Here is a 21,489-nt window from a genome sequence, read left to right on the forward strand (position 1 = left end):
TAACAGCCTGTGTGTAATGTCTTTTGAAAACAAATTCCCTGAATTTGTTAGAACATCAGTGAACTACTTTGTCAGTTTGTTCCAGACTGTTCCTGTAATGTCATGGCTTGCATTGGGAACCCACTGCAAGCACACATAACATATCTGATCTTCTCCTTTATCCCCTGCCTTGTTAATCTGTCGTTTGCATGAAGTGCAGTAGTGCCACGAGTGGTTCCATTTAAGTTTGCTCTTTAACAATGAGACAAATTGAATTTGTGCTATCCTCGTAAAACACCCTTGGGATGATTAAACAAAACAAATTTTCTTCCGCGTATCAAGGTTTTACTTCTTTTCTCCTTTATGTCGGTTTGTGCCATCACATCCTGCATGCAGTACATACACTGTACATGTTTTACTTCGCCATATCTACCAACCTTTGATCTTGTCTCCCAGTTGGCTGCACTCGTGCTCAGAGTAGTGGACGATGGGAGGAGGGGAGGGTGGCCGCAGGCGATCCTCCTCCATCTTGCGCCGGTGCCTCTCCTCTCTGGCCAACATTCGCTGGCGACACTCCCACTCGTAGAGGTCGTCTCTGGCCTGGGCGAAGTCCACGTGAAGACGACCAGTGTCTTTTTTGTCTGTGCTGGAGCCCAAACGGATACGATAACCTTGGCAGACAAAAGTGTAAAAAAATTAAAAACTAAAAAAAGATGGAAGGAGGTGGAAAAGGGAATAAGCAAATATAATGGGGAGAAGCAGATGGGACAGCAGGGAGCTTACCAATTAAAGTGAGTTAATCTGTATCCTCAGACAGTTTGATGTCATTTTCACAGTGTGCTTTGCATACTACAGCTTTGTAAATGAACCTAATTTTAAAGATAAAAGAAGCTTTTTACTAACAAATTTTGTCTCATTTCACGTTTTTGTGTACTTACACTTGCCATTCTGAATGCATTTGTGCATTCACTCTGACAATTATGGCAACATACAGTGTACTGTGAGTACACTGATGGTGTACACATAATCAAAAAGTTGAGTGTGAAACACTGGACACTTCCTAAAGCCAAAGTGCCGACCAAACTATTTTCATATTTTAACTAAGTACAATGATACTGTTGTCAGATAGAAGCCAGCGGCAATCGTCATTTCTTTTAAGTACGCAATGGCCATGTTTCATTTGAGACAACACTACCCATCGAGTACTACCTGGAAGTGTATGACTGGAAGTATCTGAAATGAGACAGAGCATACATTTAGCTTTTTTTTTTTAGCCATGCTAACAGTATGGTTGGCACTTTGGTCATCTAGTGTGAGTGACCAGGGAAGCTCAGGAGATTGGGAATAGAAAACAGGGAAGGTGAATATATGTAAACAGAAAGAAAGTCATCTGGGAACATCTGGTGAGCAGATAGAGTATAACAGATGACCACAATGGGACAAGACAGCACAGAGACGAATCGTGATCGCCGTGAATTTTATTTTTATACAAAGCGATGTCCCCCCTCGAGGAATTGATATCTTTTTTGTGATCCCTTTACTTTTTGTCTAGCACCATCATGAGATCAACATTTAATGTAATCAATACTCTGGTCTCTGACCAAATACCTGCAAAATTAATGACAGTCCCATCAGCTTCAACCGTGCTGTGTGTTTAGTGCTCACAGAGCGTGTAGACTCTTTGTCCTGCTATTAAATATTTGACAGCAGAGAGCGACAAGTAACACGGGGAGAGAGAGAAGAGGGTGACATGTGACAAAGATCACTAGTCAGATTCAGACTGAGGAAGTCATGGTTACGTGGTTTCCACCTTGGTCCACTGCAGCAGTGCAACGCCTGAATGCTTCTAATTTTGACAGTTTTCAAGTTTACTCTTTGCATTCACAACTATGCTCATTCCTCAGTGACTTGGCAAATATACACTATATAATAATCACTAAAGTTTTACACCTTCTAGGCAGCTCATGAAAATGAAAAAAAAAAACAAAAAAAAACACAAAACAAAACAGATCAGTGAAGTTAGGGACACCATGCATCTTTTTAATGCAAATTAAAAACATGCCCAGAGGCGTGAATTTGATGAAACTGAATAGCAACATGGGGAAACGGGAGCATGAGACAGAAAGGGTACGCAAATGAGCTTTAGTCTATAAGTTGTGGGGTTTCTTTCTGGCCCAATGGCAAGTCGCTTTCTATCACCTTCCATAAATTGTCTTTAGACCATTTTCACAGATAACAAAGATAAAAGTGACTGAGCAAGCTCTTTCATTGGGGTCTACCTCTCCCTTTATCCTCACAGTTACCTATTTTGCATGTTGGATCCCTTTGAATTCATACTATAGCTGTGGGATTTTGTGGAGTAAGAAGGCCTGCTTCCTTTTGTCAATACAAGAGAAAAATTTAGGGAGGGTAATTACTTCTCTAGTGGCACTGATAGGCCACAATCTCCCTCATTACCCCCTCCTCTCCTCACTACTTCCCTCTTATCCTCACTCTCTCCTCCTGACTCAGTTTTCACTAATGGCTGGTTGCAGATTTGAAATGAAATCTTTCCCATTTTGTGATTTAATTTGGTTGAAATGATCATACAGAGTGTTCAGTGTGTGTTTGTGTACACATGCGATTGTATGCTCTTGCCGGACACAGTAATGATGCCCAGTGTGATTCAACGAGAGGCCAAACATCCTCTCATCATAGGAGAGGGGAGTAGTGCTGGATGCCAGGGCAAACAGGAAAAGAAATTAATGGGTTTTGGGGGTTTCTGCTTCATTCTGTGTGTGTGTGTTTGTGTGTGTGTGTGGGGTATTATTTATGGGAAAACTACACCGTAAGAACAGAGGCAGATGAAATAACAAGATCTCTCATTCAAACTGATTTGCACACACACACACACACACACACACACACACACACACACACACACACACACACACACTTAATAATGCTGACAATACTACTGAATTGGCCGCTTTTTTTTTTTAAGTAGGAATATGTGGCCAGCAGTTTGCACAGAGATTTAAGACATCTGGGCTCTAGAAGCTGCTGCGAAAATGAAGATAAGATAAGAAACGATAAGCCTCCATCACATGTGTACTAGCCGCTTATTTTGCCTTAATGGTAAGTTACATCTTCTGTTGTCAGAGCCTATGACTATTCTCAACCGAATCGAAGCCGCTGGTTCTGTAAGTATTTTTCTCTCCACTCTGAATTCCCATTTCAAAATCTTATTTTCATGATCTCCTTGACATCAACACATGGGAGTATCCTGAATAATTTACTGATCCTTTAGGTATGTGGTGATATAAGTACTAGTTTTAATTATTTCAACTTTTCTTCTGAAAAATCTTTATTTTTTTGTGTAGGCTTGGCATGACGGACAGCTCTAAATAATACAATACCCATGAGGCTCTGCTGCCGTTGCTATGGAGAGGAAGGTACTAATCAATTGTGAGGCAAATTCAAAATACCGTGTTGTTTCAGTTGTGACCAAAACATGATGCCGCTGATGCTGAATTAATTAAAAAAATTACCCAGAATCCAAAGGTGTTAGGTAGTTTAAACTGCAGACTGTAAAATTATTTGTCTCAACAGCAGAAGCTTTGACTCTTACACAGTGGATGGTGGACATAACACTGTTTTAAGCTCTGTCACAGGAAACTCCTTCAAGTGCAAAGGCTTCAACTTTATCATATAACCTATATAACCAGATATTTTCTGTCACACCTGTTCTTTTTATTTTCAAGTTTTATGACCATCTAAGCCTTTTACTGCTCCAACTGTGAGTCACATAACACTGTCTATGGGAAAAATGAAGAAGGGTTTTACCCACTTTGCAACTCTGTATTCTTGCTTGACATTTATCTAAGTGGTACTTACTGACTGAAATATTATACAAATAAGCACTTACACAATGAATAAGATAAAGGTTTCAGAGTAATGAAAGCTTACCTGACAGGAAGAGAGCCTTGTCCACCGTGAACTCCTCAGCGAATCGGATATGGCAGAAGTTCTTCTTGCTTTTGCGTATGGCGGTGATATCACCACACTGCCCGAAGACCTCCATGATCAGCTGCTCGGTGGCGTTCTCTGGTAGACCCCCGACAAACACCGTCTTACACCCTGGGGGGCGCTCTCTTGTGGCTGGAGGAGGAAGGTCTGGGCAGAAGTAGTGGAACAAAAGGGGAGATAATAATATGAAGACTGGGCTGGGGAAAAAAACCTGAGTAATGAAACTGTGAGCATTTGCATTCATACAGCAATAATACAGCGGAAATACACACGATTCAAAAAACGACACTACTGAAGGAAAACAATGAAACTTGGTTTTGAGTATGAATTATGCTTTTTGAGCAGCTGAAGAAAATATATCCAATGGCAAGAACATAATGTTTTGATCAAACTATCTGCCGTAAATCATTCTGGCAGACCTGAGGAGCAGGTCTGATTTTCGGTCTTTTGTTTTTACTCAAATAGAAATCAGTCAATAGAAGAAAATACAAATAACAACATTATACAGAGATTGTACAGAATAGAAGCAATTCAAAAATATATTTATTCAATTCTTACTTTAAACGTCATTTGAATGGCACTGATTCAATCTGCATCATCAAATAACAAACGCCTGGGTGTTTACCAGGTGTATCAATATATTAAACATGCATAGAAGTTCAAATATATCTTATATATATCTTCAATAAATCTTATTATGTATGATAGAACAATTTAAGGAGAGGAAAGTGGCTTTCCAATAACTGCAACAAGGAGACTCACTGCAGTTATTGGAGTTCTTATGCAAAAGAAATTACATAATATCCAGAAGGCATGAACGATACATAAATCCAGAGGTCAGACTCCACATTCAGACTGAGAAGAATGAGGGCTGGGTCACACCAGCATTTCAACTAGAAGTCCGTCTATAATACGATCAAAGACTTAGGAAAACAGACCACATTCTGGAGCTTGATGCTACAAAATTCAATTAAGTCATATTTAAAACATAGCACTTGTGACCTAAAAAATGATAAAGCTTAATGCATGAATAATGATAACTTGGAGCAATATGCTCAGATTGTTTTTTGTTAGATAAATTTTAATATCCAACGATTCCATGCATGAAAATGAAATCCTTTTGGCTACAAAGTGATTGCAAATCCTCTCATGTGGAAGGTCCCCTGCATTGCAGAAATCACTTATTCAACACAGATGAGTGTTGACTGATCTAATCTCCAATAGATCAGGCTTCTCATCCATGATGAATGTGATTAGCAGGGTCTATGAGGAGTGAACGAGCTAATCAGTGGAACGCTGAGCATGATGTATTTCTGTGTGTCTGCTAGAAAAGGCTTTGCAATAGCGGCTAGTGATGCTTCCACCACTGTAGATATGGACATGGTGAAAAGACCTGGGGTTGAACTTGGTTTGATACCTGAGGTGTGTCACCAGGGTTGATCAGCACCGAGTGGAGAAATTCAGATGTGTTGGGGTTTTATTCAAGTACGATCAAAAGGATTTCAAGACAGCATTTGTTGCGTGCAGAAATGTTGATTTTGCATCAGAATTATCTCACTATCAAACAGAAAATTAAAAATTAAATTAATTAAATCACTGGTACTTGACGTCTTTAATTTAATTTTATGTTATTTAACTTGGGCAAACTGCATTTTTTAAAATTGTATTTATATGATGTGTTCTTGTGTGTTTTACTGCTGCACAACCAGATGTCCTTTGAGTACAAATAAAGTGACTGACTGATTGATGGTGGTGAGGAGCTAAGTGCTAAAGAAGCTTTCCTTATTTACTGTGCCGTCTTCATTCCAAGCTTGTAGTCCTGTAGTACAAGAGCTGGGTCGTGAAAGAAAGAATGATACGATACAAATAGCTGATATGACATTTCTAAGCAAGATGGCTGGTCTAATCCTACAAGACAAAGTAAGGAGCTCAGCAGTTTGAGCTTTTATTGCTGTTTTACATTCAGCTGATGTCGTTTGGGCTCCTGCAAAGATGCCTCTTATTAGCCAGGAGTGGGTTTAAAAACTCAAATGGGAAGAGCGGTTTTAAATAATAAACTGCACCCCACCCCCTCCACTCCACCCCAGCCCCACTGCCCCACTCCTAGAAAGGGGTAAGAACACCCAGACTGTGTCTCTTTGTGGTTGTTTGCATTGTTTTGCATGGTTTGTAGTTGTTTGTGTTTCTTTGGGTCATCTTATGGTTTGCATTGTTTTTATATGTCTGCGGTCATTTTTCATCTCCTTTCAGTTGTTTTGCACCTGGTTGGGGGGTGGAGCGTGACTGAGTATAATAAATACATGATATCATACAATATGTGAAAGCCTTTGTGAAAAGTCTGAGTGATTGGATTTTTATGCAAACAAAATAAGCTCATGAACCTAAGGCAGAGACAGAGAGAGTGAGCTTAGGAGGATTACTCATAAAATGTGGGTGCCAGACAGAGTTTAAAAAGAAATATTTGTCCAAACTTCGTATGTGAGCCCCTATGAGCAAATGTGAGACTTCAAGGCCATTCATTTTAAAATGCAGACAGAGAAACGGAGGAGAGGGTAGATACAGGGTCCAGAGTAGAAAAAAAGAGCAACTGAATAAACAGGAGGGAGAGACAAGATGTTGACTGGTTATATTATGATTCTAATATTTTTTCCAACTTATTTGCATATACTGAGGGTCAAAATATTAGAAAGAACTAATAGAATAATACGATAAAATTCAGAAACAAAATAAACTACCTCAAAAAATACAACAGAATTGAATCTGTTGTATTGGACTGAATTATAACGTACAGCATTTTCTATTTTTCTGCACACTTACAACATACTTAAGTATGTTTTGAATCTTGGGAAATTAGTAGACTATGTTTTGATATGTTGGCTGACTAATAAGCTGGCTGATGTGCTTTCACTTTGATATGTTACTTCGGGCAAATATGGAGGCTGCTGTAATGCAAACACACAGGCTGATTCTCAGTCCAGCCCGTCCCTGAGGCCCGCTGTCTGAGCGACCACCCACTGGTCTGTTTCTCTAGCACAAGTCATCATCATCCATCACCTGGACTGGGCTAAGCACCTTTTTATAGTTGGAGGGACTGCTACAGGGAGGAAGCTTCAACCCTCTGAGGACTGTTATTCAGAAGATAAACTACGTTTACACACACTGAAGTGAACACGTTTAGTACATCACCAACACACAAACAAACAATAAGCATTAACCTGTACACATGAAGATTTATCACAGGGAGAAACAGACCCTGTATTGGCACATTCTAACAAACTAGGACGTTCCATCTTTGTGTATTAGTCAGCTGTTATTAGTGTCTTGGATGAATGATTTAAAAGATATCTGGCTGCTTTTCAGGGTTTTATTTATTTATGTAAGTGTATCTTTAAAAGATTATTCAATAATTAAAATGACAGGGCAAAAACCTCTAGCATCACAAAAATATTTAATTTACTTAATGGACTTAAAGATTATTCAATTAAAAAAAACTAACGGAGCAGCTGAAGAATTCCTCTGACTGCTATTCTGCAATTTTTTAAATATTATTTAATTATTAAGAAAGAAATACAAAAAATTAATGGAGTGTGTATATGTGTGCATGTGTAAGACTGGTACACACTGCTTGTATCCTCAAAGCTCAAAGGAATGTGCTTCATCTTTTCCTGAAAGGTAATTATAAAATATCTCTCAGACGTCCTTTCAGACGTTTGGAAGAGTAAGAGAGACGGACGATACAGAGTGTGATGTCAAATTTGACAGTCAAAGTGAGTCCACAGGTCAAAATGTTGAGTGCAGCCTCTGAAAACCATTTAGAGAAAAAAAGAAGGTAGTACACCACTTCTGCAATAGATAAGTGAATGGTAAAAAGTGACAAAAGAAAAGTAAGTGAAAGAGAGGTCGAGGCAGAGATGGATGGAGATGGTTTGTAAAGAAAAAAGAGAAGGATGCAGAAAAGCGCTTGATTTGATTAATTGCATGAACCGCTTTCAAGCAAAAAACACCAAATGTTTCTTGTTCACCTTCCTCCAACAAGATTTTGTTTTTCACTGATCAAACAAAACAACACATTTGAGACAACAAGACCTTGGGCCCTTAGAAACTGTGATAAGAATTTTTTTTTTTCCCATTTTTGAACATTTTACAGCCCAAACAACTAATGAATTAATTCAGAAAATAATCTGATTAATCAGTAATAAAAATAATTGTTAGTTGCAGCCCTAAATATAATATGAATAATAATATAACTAATCTATGCACTAATGCAGTATACATTATGCAGGACAAATATTTCATAGATTAATAGAGGAAATAAGCGTTACATTAATGAATACTGAAAATAACGTTTAGTTGCAGCCGTAGACACACTGCAGAGATTTTATAACATTTTCTTCATCTCGTGACAATTTTGTCCTCAAACATCACTATTTTGCCTCCAAAGGCACTGTCGACAGCATGCAGTGTGAAACAATGAAACGCCTCAATCATCATCTCCTCCTCCCATTCTCCAATCAGCCCTATCATCCTTGGAGGTGATGCAGCTTCAGTGAGACATATGTTACAACAATCCTCAGCAATGACACTTAACAACAACTTTTCCCATCATTTTGATGTGAAAAACCTAGTCGACTTTTCTTTCTTTTTTTTCGCTCAAGAACCTGGAGCAACCATCAGTTGCTAAACTGCATGTTTCCAGAAATTTCAAAAGAAATCTCACCGAAAGTGTGGCAGAATTTGGCAGGTGCTATGTAGCTATTCAGTGAACTGACTGTATAGTTTTTGTTGCTGTGACTGGAAATAGCCCAATAAGGTATTTTATCCAACTATCAATTTTCCACCACTTTCTTGCAGGTCCAGGTTCCCAGATATATCCCAGGCATCCTTCTCTCCAGCCATGTTCTCCAGCTCCCCAGGGACGATCTTGAGGCATTGTCAGTCTACAGCATTTTATCAGTGTAGTCTGGGGTCCTTTTCCAGGTGTACATGATCAGAATACCTCCACAGAAGAGGGGTCCAGGAAGCATCCTAAGCAGGTGGCTGATCCACCTTAACCGCCTCCTTTCAGTTTAAAAGAATGGCAGTTCTTCTCTGAGCTCCTTCTGGATATAGAGGCTCCACATCCCATCTCTAAAGTTGAACCCAGACACCAGCAAAGGAAACGTATGTAGGCTGTTTGAATCCTCTATCTCAGTCTTCCAGTGACTACCCACAAATAAGACCTTTGATCGTGAGTTCTGGGTAGTGGGTAGATCGACTAGTAAATCGAGAACTTTGTCTTAACGCTTAGCTCGCTTGTTTTCAACAATAGTCCAGTAAAAAGCATCCATCACTGCCATGCTGCACCGGCTCACCTGTTTGATGCTACATCTTAAAGGAGCACTCTTCCGATTTAGCAGTGCATTTCTATAACATTTTCAGAGCGGTGATGGACAGTTAGAAAAAATAAAAAAAAAAGATCAGAAGTGATGCAGAAGAACTAGAGTAAACTTTGTGAAGCTCCCTCTGGAGCCATAAAAGATTTTCTCAACAGACTGAAGAGCGGATCAGTGACATTTCCCTTGAACCTCATTTGTGAACAAGAGCTTGAAATACATGGACTCCCCTCTCTTGGGGCATCAACTTGCTCCCAAACTGAAATAGATTTTGGAGATGCTGACGCTCATCCCAAACTCTTCACAAATGGCTGCAAACCAACCCAATGCATGCTGAAGGTCACAGTCAAATTAAGTCAACAGAACTACATTACTGACACCAAGAACAAATTCGATCCAGAGGTACTCGTAGTTGAAACTCTGGACACCTCTACTCAGCATAGAGACTCTGTCCATGAAAATTAGAATTTGTTAAAGTCACAACCTTGCCAGACACACCAATTCATGCAAACCTTTGAATTGCAGGCCCCTCAGCTGGGACCAATTTGCCTTGAGAGATGCTACCAGGAGCCGATGGGCCCAACAAAACAACTCCTTGGGTCACAGACGAACACGGCCCACCATGTTGAGGTAGCAATTCTCTTGAGGGCAAAACTCATCCCTGTTGGCCTCTAACAGACTTGACTTTCATGAGCAGAATCAAGCCTAGACAGTTTTCCTCAGATGTCTGCCTATTCAAAAAACTTGGCTTAGAGATTAACTGGTGACAGGCAAAGAGATCTTAAGAAGAGATGGGGATCAAAAGAGCGAGTTAAGAGTAACTGGGACAGAACAGAAAGGCAAGAAAGTAGAAAGTAAGTACGAAAATAAGAAATGTCTGCAATTAAGCGTTGTGTCCACGCATCACTAAGGACCAAACCAGCATCAGTTTTTGGGGCACATATCATCTTAGACATATGTTTTAACCATAACATCAATTTTCCAATTAAAGCATGCGCCACATGCAGCACAAAAAACAATTCTACTTGTGTCACAGAGTGATCGTGACAGGTTCCAAAGTTGTTGGGTAATTTCGTGACAAGCTGATCCCTCACTCAGCCTCAGGGTTTATATGTGCCCCTGGCACAGAGTACCTAGCTCATTTCTTTGCCTTTGCTCCTGAGGACCAGCTAGAAAGATTTTCCTAAGTAAACTTTAACTTTTAATCAGCTCCTCCCTGCACCATGCTGTGACAGTGACAGTTTATACGGAGCCATAATGCACACACCAGGTATACATGCTTACCTTAAAGACAGCTTCATGGGTGTGGTTAAAAAAACAACATTTGACTAAGACAATGCAAGAGTGTGTATTTTGTTTTGTGACAAGATTGTAAACTCCAAAATGTTACTGCAGTGAGCAGCTTTTGTTTTAGTTCACCTTGAAGATGATATGCAATACTTGTTTGGAAAAATTCCCCAGGCAGAAACTTTTCTGTTGCAGGAAATCTGAAAAGCAAAGGCGAGATCAATCAAAGGACCCCCCCACTACCTCTTTTCCTGGATAACTGGAAGGTGGAGGTGAGATAAATATAATCAACAGCTTGTTCACAGCACACCTCTAGTCAGAGTATACAAAGTGACTTGCCATAGAAATTTCCACACTATTTCATGTGCATTCAAGAAAATGAAAGAGCAGTTTGATTCATTTAAGTTATTGTTCGAGCTTAAATGCCAAATCTTCTCTGGGTACAGCTTCTAAAATGTGAATGTTTGCAGGTTGTCTTCGTCTTGTAAGGTAGTACAATGAATATCTTTGAGTTTTTGAACTTAACAGAACAACTTCAAGATGCCAACTTTGAAAATTATGGAAGGATTTTTCACTTATTAAATCACTTATTTAAGAAAACAACTGGCTGATCAATCAATAATGAAATTAATTGTCAGTCGCAAGAATTATATACTGAAGTGATAACAACCAAACCATCTCCATGAGAAATGAGCAACTTCATCAGCTGAGGAAGTTGTAACTGAAAGCTTCATGAACAGTTAGTAAGTTGGACCGTGTTTAGAGATTTTAATGTTTTTGTCAAGCTGCCTTATGATGTTACATAATCGGAGGCCTTTAAAAAGTGTGATTCTTTTATGTGAAGACACTGGTAGAAGAAAAGGTGTGGGTAGTGGTGGTGGGGGTGTGGGTGTGGGTGGGGGGATTAATATGATATTATGGCTTACTGGGGTTTGGGGGGAACAGGGTGCAGGTCTTGCAATGGATGATCTCTTTGACTGTTGGTATTTCCTGGGAGAGGGGTGCAGGCACGATACCGAGGCCGGGCATCATGGGGTTCAAGGGGGTAATTCCAGCCATCATACCGAGGTTGGGGTCAAAATCTGGAGGCAGGAGAGAAATATGAATGAGACGAGAACGTAGTAAAATGTACAGTAACAATCGAAGACAGACTTTTTGGTCAGGTATCACCTCAGCCCATATGAAATCCATTAAGTTCCAGTTTCACGTTGTGTACTTACATCCTGAGTGATAGTTTTGTCAACATCAGTGACACACAAGCAGCAAACACATAATGGAATACACCGCCATTCATGAATAAATCATCTCGTAAACAACATGCATATTTTAAAAAGTTTTTCGGAGTCACTCTCTCTCTGTCACTCCTGTTGATTTGAGTGATGACCTTATAGATAATGTTCACAGTTGTGTCTAAAACCTACGTAACATCAGAAGCTTTATTTACAATATTGATTTACACTGCAGCTGGGAAAATATGTGCACGCCTACACACACACACACACACACACACACACACACACACACACACACACACACTGGCATCCTTAGCCACCACATGTGCTTCTATGTGCACAAGCGTCCCGGTATGGAGCTTTTTGAAATGGAAATGACATTGGCCTCCAGTATGTGCCTCAACATCACCTGCAGAGGATTTGGAGTTGACAATTATGCCGCAGGGTGTGTAATGTTTATGCACCTGTGTATGTGCATGCAGGAGCACTGCTCACTAAAACAAATCCTTCACTAGAGATTATACACACACTGTAATATACTAGACATGTAACAAAATCAATCTGACACACTGGCTAAAAACAATTTTACAGACAGTGCTATTTGCTGACTGTGACAGATGATGAGATGAGAATCATGAAATGTATAAACAACAAGAAACATAATGACAAAAGTTTAAATATTTGATGCGATTCCTTTAGTTTTACCCACCTTGGTTTCCAGTTTTTAGTATTGATTTTAAGTTTGCAGATATGGTCCTACAGTATCATTACACCCCTAAGTGTTAAAAATCAAATGAAACAAAATATATATCATGGAAAAGGACGTGTTAAAGATTTTATTAAATTGACTTTTGAATTTAACAACTTAAGCTTCCCAATGTCCAAAAAGGTGAATTTTATGATGAAAATTTGAAATCCTATGCCTGTTATTAAATTAAACTCATACCTACAGTCCATTCATAATTACAATTACAATGATAATAACTATTCACCTCTGAGAATAGCAACAGAGAATAACAGCAGCAAACATTATGTGGGTTCCATTTCAGTTGTGACTGTTCTGATCTTCAATAGTAATACCCAGTGAAGGAGAAATAATATTTACTGTTCTACAGTACACACCAGTACTGGGAAATATATCGCACATTAACTCATAAGTGATTTCCTCTAAATCTACTGTAAGAGCGAATATGGATGAATGAAATGACACTCAGTGAAGGAGAATCAAGAAATATGCACATTACAGATGACTTGCAATAGGTCCCCGGAGCAGGAGAGGCTGTAATAAATACAGCAGACTGATAAAAACGGCTGAAGGACAAAAGTGAGGAGAGAGAAACAGAGGCCAGATAGAGAAAAGAAAACAGTCCAAAAAGAAAACGGAAGTAGCCAGGTGAACTACATTAAAGGAAGATGAATGGAAAATATATGTCTGTTGATGACCTCACCATCATTCTCTAACTAAGAGTCAGAGTGAGAGGAACGGGTGATAAGAGGGTCCCGAGTTGCCAGGCGATTGATGACTTCTTCTGCACGTTAAGGTGAAGGAAAGGAAGATGGATAGCAGAAGGGATGATATAAAAAAAGAAAAAAGTGTGGAGGTTGGTGCAATAGCCAGCCTGAATACCAAACACAGCGTATTAGAGGACTGAGGAAACAAAACAGAGTATACACTAAGACTAAATTCAGTGTTGTGGGAGTTTGCCCTACAGGCAAAAACATTGTAAAAATATCTTGGAAATAATAATTCTGGAAATCATGCTCCATTTCCTGCCAAGCCAATGCTGTACTATTCCAGGGGTAAAATAAAGAAACATGCTTATTAGTTCATGCGTTGTATACTGGTGCAAAAAAAACATTTCTGCTCATACGGAGGGAACGATCTGGTTACATCAGGGCATGACTGGTGTAATTTCACTGCAGTGCTGCTCACGGTCCCACTGGAGAGAGAGAGAGTATGTGTGTGTGTGTGTGTGTGTGTGTGTGTGTGTGTGTGTGTGTGTGTGTGTGTGTGTGTGTGTGTGTGTGTATTTATGCTCATCCATCAAGAGCCTGAAACCTGAAGCAAGCATGTAGCAGAACCGTGCGCAATAAAGGAGATTATTTACTTCTTCCTAAGGATTTCCAGCAGAGTTCTCTCATCTTCATTTTTCGCCTGAGGACATGTTTTTATCACCAACATACCATTATTTCCTCCCTCCTTCATTGTTCCTCATTACAGTGTACGTTGTAAACAGACACAGATGAACATGCACATCAGCCTGGTGTATTTCATCCACTGTATGTATTTATGCAGTTTTTGAAGGGATTTGCTGTTATGTTACAGATTTGAATCCATTTTAGATTGTTTCTATTAGAGCACATTTTACTTGCATTATTATTATTATTTGACTGTTCATGCTGTAGTTTGTTCCAGAGTTGAGGTGTCCCGACAGAAAAACACTTCCCGTCATTTTGTGCCTGTAACCTTTGCAGATTTAAGGGAACAGATGTCCTACAGTACAAGATTCCACAAAAAAACTTTTCCAAAAGTGGCACCACCTGATTCAAATTTTAAGGTGCAAGGTATGGATGTTAGAGACTGTTGGTTTTTATTTATAAATTTAGAATTTCTTTCCCATTTTCTTTTCTTTGAGAAAAAAGTGTTTAACTATAATACTCTTGTGCTGGTAGCTGACTTCAATAGGGTGCATTTACTGTAAAGGCAACATCTTGGGTTTAAAGCTGACCTGGGTCATTTGTTGCCTGTCACCATCTATTTTTTCTCTCTGTAATGTAACAGTGAAAATGCCACAGAGAAAAAGCTTTAAAATAAAGCCAGGCTGCAGTACAACAGTAACGTCACAGGAGATCGATACGACTTTAAAATCAATCCTAAATCACATTTGTAGCCGATCATGTGGGGGCAGAATGAGGTTAATAAACAGCTGATGCCGCTGAGCACTGGGCTACAAGCAGTCAGACATCTCCATTCACTAACCACTGCTCGTAATGCTACGGGGATGGGTGGATGAGTGTGTCATTGTAGTACATTACACTTAGATTTATCCCTAGTTCTCAACAAAAAATGTTGTATTTATTCTGACTCTTATGGCTACTGGAACAATCCAGCGCCTGGCCTGATATTCCCTCCATTATGTGTAGTGGTAAACTACTGATGTATTTGACTGATGTGGCTTAGAGTGAACAGTAACATTTTTCCAACTAGATATAATGTATTCTTATGGTTTTAACTATGAAACGGGGTATAAAGTATCTTGAGTTTACCCCACAACACTTCTTGAAGGCAAGACTTTTACTAGCAATGGATTATTTTTATGTTTTGACTATTACGTTGAAGAAAAGCAGCAATTTTATGAGCTCTGGGAAACTGCGATGGCCATATTTGAGACGTTTTAAAAACAAAACAATTCTTGTTATCAAGAAAATAATCATCAAACTAAATGATGATGAAAATAATTGTTAGTTAGAGCCCTAACTTCAGATAAACATTAGAATTTCTCTCAAAGGGGGACATTAGTGTGGAGAAGGTCTACAGAAAACAGAGCTCAATTTTAACTAGTCTTCAATAATTCTGAAAATTCTGCTTTTGCATCTTAAATTTCAACTCATGCATTCTGTTTTGAATATTAGAAATGGAACACATTGTATTAACAGACACTGAAATGTCATTTTCGCAATCTCTTTGAAAGGAAAAACATTCTCAGATAATAAATGATGTATATTGAACAGTTCAGCTGAGATACAGCATGTGCTACTAGCCAATATGCTGTGCACTCAACAAGAGAGCAGGTCTTTTTGACTCAGTAAAAACTCCACAGAGGGATTTAGAGCGCATGAGGGTCCTCCAGAAGAAGAACAACAAAAGAAACCTGGGGCTGGGTCCACCCACACACAGCCATCCTTTTTAACATGCTTCTCTATGAGCTTTAGTCTCATGCTCATGCTGGAAAGCTGAAATTCACAAAGATCTCCCTGCTAACACCTCGTCCTTGTGCAGTAACATGTATGAGCGCACGTGCACACATACACACAATGTTGGCCAAACGTTATTGCACACGTTCTTCCCCCTTTCTACCTCTCGTTCTTCTCCATCACATACTTTTGATGTTAAACAATTTATATCCTGGAGGTTTGTTCAAAGTAATGACATTTGGAGCTGCCCATCAATCAGGAGGAGCAGAGAGAAGACATTTTGATTGTGTGAAGCTTCTGGCTATCAATGTCATCCTCCTCTCCCCTCCGCCTTCTTTCTCCTCTCTGACTTGCGGAGTAAACGTCGCTTCTAGCAGTCAGCGGCGTGTGGGGGGGTTGGAGGGGGACACGGGCAGTTGATGTGAGGAATGCTGGATAATATTCTCTAATGAGGCGAGCTAGCCGTGGCACCTGGAACCCAACCAGTGGCTGAAATCTGCCTCACTCAATCTCTGCCAAGAGTCGCCTGCTTTGGATTTTCATATGAAGATGTCCGACTTACAAGAGCATTTATCCACCTGCAGGATTGAAATAAAAACTCCTTCCTGTTTATAAAAGTTATTCTATCCCCCTACTCCTCTGTGTCTAAATAAGAATCAGATTCCTTATGTTGCCTTCCAAAATCCATCTTCTTTATCTGACACCTCCATACTCAAATATCTATCCCAAATCTAGCCCACAATCTAATATATCTGCCATGGATAGGACTAAGTGTCTGAAAGTCCCTTTTCAGTAGCCCTATAACTACTGCTCTATTTTTTGCCAGACATACTGTATATCCACAGTAAGGGAGTCTTTGCCTCTCCACTCTGTCTGCCTACACTCAGCCAAAAACCTCTGGCATTGTGACAGTGCAGCTCCTGAGCAGTCAGCAGAAAAGGACACAGCACCCGGTCCAAGGATTGGAAAACGCTTACGGCAAAGGAATGAGTGTCATCTAATGTATTTCCTGACGTAAAGGTGAGCTAATGTGTGAGAATAAGGACAACCTGATTCATATTTGTGTGTGGGGGGCCACTCCTCAATTCATATGGGCAGCACCGTTTTGATGATTGGTTATGAGGAATCACACTAAGTCACAAAGTTTTCATATATTCCATTGTGGTTTTGTGTCTGCGTCTGTTAGTGTGTACAGTGGCGGATGGGTGTGTGGCAGCCGCGGGGAAGGGATGAGGATGAGTGGGATGCAGCAGACAGACAAAGGAGTGGCTGTTTATTCAGGGAACGGTCGTCTGTCCCTCGAGCCTGTTTATCTATTCTCCGGAGTGTTTTGAGTTTGTGTGCGTTTTCAAGCGTAAGAATGTGCATCTAAATTAACTCTGATAAACTTGCAAATACATGTCTGTGAAAAGCTAAACATTTTCCTTATGGGTGAGTGTGTGTTTGTGCATGTGTTTGTGTGTGTGTGTGTGTGGGCAGCTGGCATCTTTTGTAAGTTTCACACATCTTTGACTCAAAAATGTGAGAAAAGCAAACTGGCTGATCAAACCTATCGTTCCTGCGAATAAAGACATCTATTATTATTAGGGAAGCCCATTACACATGCCTAAGATGTTACGCAGGCCTGGGCTGCTGTCATTGGTGACGCAAAACACACTTAACTTTCAAGGTCAGACAAACACAAAAATGAGAAAACCAGGCAACAGGAAACACAAGCATTACTGCTACTGTCAGTAAGCCTTATCACTGAAAGGTGGTTCCCCATTTCAAGGGTCTCGACGTTGTATTTGTTCACACTCAGTGGCCACCTGTACAACCTATTGCAATTCAATACAATAACTCTACCTTTACAAAGTTTATAATGTTCAGTTTTTGTTGGCACTGTCAGAAATGTGTTGATTCATTTCTAAGTTTATTACTGAGGTCATAGTTAAAGCTGTTGTAATGGACTACATGATACTGAGAGGTGTTTTAAATGTATTGTCCATTTACATACATGGGGCATGCAGAATATTAGGGAGACCACTCAATATAATGCAGTCAAGTACAACACCATTATTATGATCTACATGCTAAAACATTGACTTAAATTAGCACCTCTATGACAGTGTTGACAAAAACTGACACCTTACACAACAGGATGTATATTATTCTGAATTTTATCTAAATATTTCTTTTTCATGACAAGTAGCAAACCTCTGGTGTAGTCTTTGGATCAAGGCCAACTGTACTGAGGAGCTCCTTTCATATACAATACATACAGTCAAATGTCTGGGATAATAAAAACCATCTTGGGAGGTCAGTAGGTATTTTCAGAGAAATACAGAGGAGGAACTCTATAGCTGTGCATCTGGTTTTGCTTATAGTCTGGCAAGCTAGAGAGAACACTGATGAGCGCTGGGGAAATACATGGTGAACGCTCCTGGAATAGGATATTCTCTCCGTCTCCCTCAGATGTCAAAGATGTTGAAACCAGATGTTGATTTCTGCTGTTACTGCTGTAATTTTCGCTCCGTTCTCAGCGATAACACTATATCTGGGATTTCACTTACCGGGTTTGAAGCTCGCATATGACATGACTCATCTGTGTAATATTCATGACAGGACACATTGTGAGCATCTGAGGAGTCTTTACTTTGTCCTCATGAGAGAACCAGACACTAGGCACCAGGAATCCATGTAGTCAGTAACGTTGTTAATGGTGATAATCACAAAAACATAACTTTGACCAGTTGCAACTGAATTTCCCTGTTGAACGTTTTATGGTTACAAAAGCAACACCAAAACAAATTTCGGAAACCTGGAACATTCACCCTAATCTTTCTCTGACCAGAGGAAAAAACTCTTCTCTGAAATACTGTGACTTTTCAAATTTTCCATAACCACAGGAACTCTGTCTCTGGTCTGTTTGAGCTCTTGTCTGTACAAATAAACAGAGGTTCACCTTATTATTTGAAAAACTTTAACAACCACTCTTCTACACTTCCCACAGAGTCAGTGCATTAAATCAACTCTGCACACAGTCTGCAGCATAACACCAGTTCACTAGAACTTATACTGATAATCTCCACAATGATGACAACAATAAAAAACAGAATCTCAGACTGTAGCTGCAGCTGGGGCAGAACACACAATCAATATGTCCTCCAGAGACACAAAGGACCCCTCCTCCCCCGTCACACGTGGGTCAGGTTCCTTACATTCAGCTCTGCCCTGAAGTCTCGCCTGCGGATCAATACTGTCGGCCATGTGTCCCGTAGGTTCCTGCCCTCCTGGTCTGAAGTTTAGCCTGCCAGCTCCTCCCCATCAGACAATTCTCATTTGTAACCAGGACTCTGTGCTGCACTTGTCTCCTGAGCCTGACTGTCACCTACATTATCCATTTACCCTTCCCCTTAAACCCTACCCGACCTGCTTGGCGGCTTGGACTTGATGCGATGTGAAGAACTGCTATTGTACACATACCTTGGACTTACTGTATTGTGCTTTTATTACAGAGGGAGTCTCTACTATTTTTTTTCCTCATGTCCTAGAGGCTTTTTTCGGTGGAGTGTGTATCTTCTTTTAGAGTTTGGGCTGGGTCAGAAACCGCTGCTGATATTGGGCTATACGAGTTGAGTCGATTTTATTTTTATATCCCGAAATCTAACATTTTGCCTCAAACTGCAGCTTTACAATCTGCACAAACTACAACATCGTCTATCCTGAGTCCGTCCCAGTCCGTTGGCGCAGCGCAGCGCAGGTGCCAGAAACAAAACATTTGAAGCAGCTACGCAAAGTGACGTCATCCAGCAAGGCTGGTACCCTGGCAGATTACTTGAATGTGAAGGGAGTATTTCTACTGTTTACAGTGCAACTGCCCTGATAAAAGATAGAAAAAGTTGTCTCTGTCAAAACTTTCCAGAGTTGCCTGTCAGTATGACAAGCTGTTGTGCAGTGTTCTGGCATCTCACTGGCCTTTAAATGTACGAAGCTGTTATTTAAACTGGACTTCCTGGATATTATCTAATTGTCTCATCGTTATATTAAACGACTTGACCCTACCAAAGCCGCCCTCTGTTTTTAATGCAGAGTTGTTTTTGGTTTGAATCCCCGCTTAGACTCTTGATTTGGAAGAGGATCAACTCCACACAAAAACTTTTAACAGGGAAAAAAACAGGAAGAAGAAACCTTAGGGAGAGCATGAAAGGAGGGATTCCTCTTTCAGGATGGACAGACATGCAATAGACAGAAGTATCAACAGTAACATCATAGTATGGAGAGGCAGAATGAGAATATTTGGCAAATAAAGAACAAGTAAAAACATATAGTACATAAGACTATAGATTGGAGAAGATTTTCTAGGTTGCGTCAGGCCATACAGTATATTCAAACTTGACTCATGCCTGAGTCTAGTCTCTCTCCCTATCCAAACACTTCTCTAACACAAACATGTTATAATAACTTCCTGACATACACAACCATTGCCCAGTTCATCTATAGAAATAAAACTGTCATCATTGTAGACGCGTACCGGGCTTTGTGAGGCTGCGGAGTGTTGAAGGCTCTGCCCACAGTGGTCTGTTTATCCAGCTGTCTGTCTGGATAAATCCACTTGGCTCGAGGCAGAGAAAAGACTTTGTGGTGAAGAAATGCATTGCGGATTCACAGTGGATGAAACAGGCAAACTATAATGAAGCACTAAGGCGCAGGCAGCCTCTTTTAATAAATGACCCCAAAACTAACACATTAAAAAACCCACTTAAACCTACATGCAGGAAACATATGACTGCTGGTGTGTGTGCACAAACACACTCACAGATCAAACAGGATAGGACAAAGAAAGACCGAATTCTCCCCTGTTGTTTAGAGGTGAAACAAAAAGGAGACAAAGATGATGTTCAGCCATGATGGAGAATCAATAACTAATCCACCTGGATTGCTTCAAAAGGCACAAGGTGCTCTGGTGGCAAGCGCTGCGTGACGATATGAGACTGTGCGACATCAGGTGAAAGTGTGTGTGTGCCTAGAGGTTTGCGCTAACAGAGATTGCAGGAAGAGCTCACAAGAAAGCAAAAACTAAGTGCAAAGAAGTTTATAAAAAGAAAAAAAAATTGACAGATTTTGGGACATTGTTCGGAGCAAACCGTGAGTTTTTTTGTCCTCATAAATTGTTGTAAACCGAGGAAAAAAGGAAAGCAAGAGGAGCGGTGCTTAAGTGGATCGCTTCCCACTTACATAGTTCTCCTGGGGTTCAACAAGTGAAGTTCTTTTGGCTGAGTGAATGCATGGGTGGAACAGGCCTGTGAGTACTATATGTCATATTCACTTGGAGTGTAGTGAGATGATAAAAAAGCAGCACATTTCTGAAATATACATATCAGAAGTAGTTTTTCTTATTCATCTGGGAGAGAAAAAAACATCACTTCACTTTTAAATTAGCTTTCAGTTACATTAATAATACATTACTATTAAAATTACTTGTCATTTGTTGGATGTGATGCACCTTCAGTTTACATCACATGTTCACACTGTTTGAGCCCAGATGAGCATTTCAGTGTGACCAAGTGCAGACTAAGTGTGTAAAGGAGCTCAGCTCTATGAAGAGCAGATGAGCAGCGTGTGCTCTAATGTAGCTCTGGGTTACAGTGGCTGACTCAGCTGTTATGAGACATAAATGAGATGTTGGGTAATTTGGGCTTGTGAGGGAGGGGGGG

General features: G+C 40.1%; 1 protein-coding gene across 1 annotated transcript in view; it reads right to left on the minus strand.

Moving 5' to 3' along the window:
• The window catches only part of enox2 (ecto-NOX disulfide-thiol exchanger 2), a 119,351-nt gene that overhangs the window by 27,091 nt on the left and 70,771 nt on the right, over nt 1-21,489 (minus strand). The window contains exons 4-6 of the mRNA XM_023398144.2: nt 11,573-11,728; nt 3,928-4,134; nt 417-650 (exon numbers count right to left, since the gene is read on the minus strand). Coding sequence (XP_023253912.1) covers nt 417-650; nt 3,928-4,134; nt 11,573-11,728 — 597 coding nt within the window. The remainder of the gene's footprint in view (nt 1-416; nt 651-3,927; nt 4,135-11,572; nt 11,729-21,489) is intronic.

Source organism: Seriola lalandi, unplaced genomic scaffold, assembly GCF_002814215.2.
Source record: "Seriola lalandi dorsalis isolate HSWRI2012SDOR001 ecotype SW California unplaced genomic scaffold, Sedor1 jcf7180002054972, whole genome shotgun sequence".
Lineage (NCBI taxonomy): Eukaryota > Metazoa > Chordata > Actinopteri > Carangiformes > Carangidae > Seriola > Seriola lalandi.